The sequence below is a fragment of the Bolinopsis microptera genome, chromosome 11, assembly GCF_026151205.1.
Source record: "Bolinopsis microptera isolate Bmic1 chromosome 11, MBARI_Bmic_1.0, whole genome shotgun sequence".
Taxonomy (NCBI): Eukaryota; Metazoa; Ctenophora; class Tentaculata; order Lobata; family Bolinopsidae; genus Bolinopsis; species Bolinopsis microptera.
This window is the reverse complement of record NC_087082.1, coordinates 13,437,455-13,440,609: the sequence shown is the minus strand read 5'-3', so window position 1 is coordinate 13,440,609 and position 3,155 is coordinate 13,437,455. Positions and strand designations below refer to the sequence as shown.

Below are 3,155 nucleotides of genomic sequence, written 5' to 3'. Positions count from 1 at the left end.
ATGGACCTTTGAGCTTTTTCAGAAATCTATAAAAGAGAGGGATGGAGGAATGGCAAAACATATTCCTGAAACTGAACAATCTACCTCTACTACAGTGTCTAGATGTAATATTATACAGAACTTGTACCATGATCTGGATATGAATATGACACTTGATCAACTGTTGGATTGGCTTGCTGTGTCAGAAACAGTTACCAATATTTTAATGGCTATAGAGGCTGTGAGGACATGGAACATTTACAACGTCTATGAAAAAGGGAACAATTTCATTACGGTCGACGTTTCTCTACTTTACGTTAAACTGACAAACATGGCAGAAAATAGAAATTGGTCACTTTTGCCGTCACAATTCTGTCTGTATTCTATTTCCCTATGTTCTGCAAGGTATTGTTGGATTAACTATTGTCTATCACAGTTCTGCTCATCCCCTGAAGATAATTCTCCATATCATGTTATTGGGTGTGTAGATACATGTATTAACTTATTAAGCCGTTGAGCTCAATATTATCAAAGGAAGCTAAACTGATTTTCTACTTTAAACATCCCTCTGTTACTTCGTGTAATTTACCTGGTGAATGTGATTTTATTCTTAAAACAGTTTCTAGTGAAGCTACAGTGTGGACCTTGAGACTGTGTACTGAAAAAGAAGAGTATAATAATGAGCAGGTTCACTTTCATGATGAGATTCGAGCCGAGAATATGTACACTTACTTCAGACATGTGTCGATTCTTAAATTGAAATTTATGTTTCCATTATCGTGGTCAGGTGGGCTTGCAGCCGACAAGATAGATAAATGGGAAAGTGCTTTTAATATTTATCCTAACAGCCGATTTAAAGTTCTCTACGAGTTTAAGTAGGTCTGTTGTATCTAATGAGAAACAAAATCATAAAAATAAGTAATTACAATCACAGTTCTTATCTTGACTTGTATATTATAGTAGTTTGCTAGACTTTATGAGTTGATATCTTTTCCCGTTTGTGTGTATTAGTTTTCTCTTGTAATTTTAAATATTTTTATCCTAGATTATTGTAGAATATTGTTAGAAAGCTCTTTTACTTCCCCGTGTCAATACCTTGTTCAGGAATTCTAATTACTTTGCATTTTTTTTCCGATCCTTGTTGACAAGACACAAACTATAACAAGTATGCATGGAAGAATTCATCAAACGAAATAAATCCCTATTAGGGTTGAAGGATGGCACTGCGTAGGCTGTTCACTCCAGGTCACTCTCTGATAAAACTGTTGCCCAATTCAAGAACAGCAGTAACCTCAGTGGTTCTAGAGAGATTGGAGAGGAAGAAGAATGAAGCTCTGCTAGGAGGAGGACAGCACAGGATTGATGCTCAACATAAGAAGGGGAAATTAACTGCTAGGGAGCGTATTGAGGTAAAGTAATGAAGTGTTGATAAAAAGTTTGTTACTTAACAATACTAAATTTTCACTTTCATTTCATATTCATTGTCTGTGCAACGTTAATGTAACTGAAATTTTATTGTCTGACTTTATATTTTTATATTGACATAGTTTTTACCAATTTTAAAAAGTTGTTAAATAGAATAACATTCTTTAGAATAATTCTTATCACATTTTAAAGGTGCTGCTAGACGAGGGTTCGTTTGTAGAATCAGACCAGCTGGTAGAACACGACTGTACTGACTGGGGGATGGAGAATACACACTTCCCTGGAGACGGAGTTGTTACTGGTTCTGGTACCATCAATGGCAAGCAGGCATGTGCTGCTGTGTTATGTGAATATTACGAGTTAAAATAATGACGAAACTTCGAGCTACAGTGTATAAAATATACGATGGTAAAACACGTGGCTGTACGTCACGCGATCCTTGTATTGGCGTCATGAAGATATTTGAAATACCTACTCAATAAACATGTTAAGCTGTAGTTGTGAAATCATACAACTATACATTACCCATTATACAATATTTATTGAATACAGCACAAATTATGCACCATGATTTAACCCAGTACTGGACACTACAAAATACAAAATACAAATCATGCCTTGCTTTAGTCTTACAATAATTACCGTCAGGTATTTCTATTCAGTCAAGACTTTACTGTATTTGGTGGCAGTCTCTCAGCAGCTTACGCTCGCAAGATATGTAAAGTAAGTAACTTCTTTGATAATGTCAAAACCTTTCATTTTTGTTCAGGGAGCAAACTTGCCACATAGGTCCGGGATTAGACTATACAGGGTTGCCAGAAATAACCACCTACCCTGTGTACTGTACTTATAGGCAGGGTGCTAGGATATGGGACACACTCAACTACCGTCTCTATTTTAAAGTAAGCTAGGTAGTTACCACCTCTAACTGTTCCCTCTATCTCAGATAATGGACCATGCGGAGATGGTAGGAGCCCCACTATTAGGACTGAACGACTCAGGAGGAGCGAGGATACAGGAGGGTGTTGCTAGTTTGGGTGGTTACGGTGATATCTTCTTGAGGAATGTGCTCTTGTCTGGGGTTGTGCCTCAGGTAGAAATTATAATCAATAGATTAATTGTATTGTGAATTTGCTTTCGATATCAAATGATTATTTTTTCCATTTTTGGACTATTCGTAAACAAGCTCTCACTATATAATGAAGTTAACAAAGTTCCCACTATAGATCTCCCTGATAATGGGACCTTGTGCCGGTGGAGCGGTTTACTCGCCAGCAATAACAGACTTTACTTTCATGGTTAAAGGAACTTCTCACATGTTCATTACGGGACCTGAAGTCGTCAAACAGGTTTTTAGACAAATGTGTATTGGGAATTGTGATACGGCGAATGGGATTGTTACGGTGTATTAAATCGTCTTCGGCGGTATAAACCAATCCATCGGGTGTATTTATGATGAAATAGCTTGTGAAAACTTTAGAGACCAACAAAACTAACATTCTACATCAATAAAAGGAGTTTTAAAATGTTGGCCATTTTTTGAGGCAGATTTTTTGGCCATTTTGTTGGGGCGTGTAGTAAGCCATTTTAAAAACGCGTTTTTTTTTTTTTTTTTCTTCCTATATTGAACAATGTTCGTTTTTTTTGATGAATACTAGGCTTTAAACATCCATCTTCATACTGGTGCCAGAATTCTCCACCAAAATGCAAACCTTTGTTCAAAAATTGTGAAAACAAATTTTGTTGAGGCA

At 36.5% G+C, this 3,155-nt stretch overlaps 1 protein-coding gene across 1 annotated transcript; it reads left to right on the top strand.

Annotated features, from left to right (window-relative positions):
- The first annotated feature begins 1,185 nt into the window (after positions 1-1,185).
- On the top strand, positions 1,186-2,816 carry LOC134823343 (propionyl-CoA carboxylase beta chain, mitochondrial-like). The gene is made up of 5 exons (XM_063834770.1): positions 1,186-1,388; positions 1,597-1,731; positions 2,053-2,127; positions 2,351-2,497; positions 2,631-2,816. The coding sequence occupies exons 1-5, from the start codon at positions 1,197-1,199 to the stop codon at positions 2,814-2,816; spliced, it is 735 nt and encodes a 244-aa protein (XP_063690840.1). The 5' UTR covers positions 1,186-1,196.
- The last annotated feature ends 339 nt before the right edge of the window (positions 2,817-3,155 follow it).

Excerpts from the sequence above, each read along its gene's own strand:
- LOC134823343 (XM_063834770.1), top strand. The coding sequence starts at position 1,197 with ATGGCACTGCGTAGGCTGTTCACTCCAGGTCACTCTCTGATAAAACTG. Across the intron at positions 1,732-2,052 it reads GTACCATCAATGGCAAGCAG|GTATTTCTATTCAGTCAAGA; the intron begins GCATGTGCTGCT and ends AATTACCGTCAG. Across the intron at positions 2,498-2,630 it reads TGTCTGGGGTTGTGCCTCAG|ATCTCCCTGATAATGGGACC; the intron begins GTAGAAATTATA and ends TTCCCACTATAG.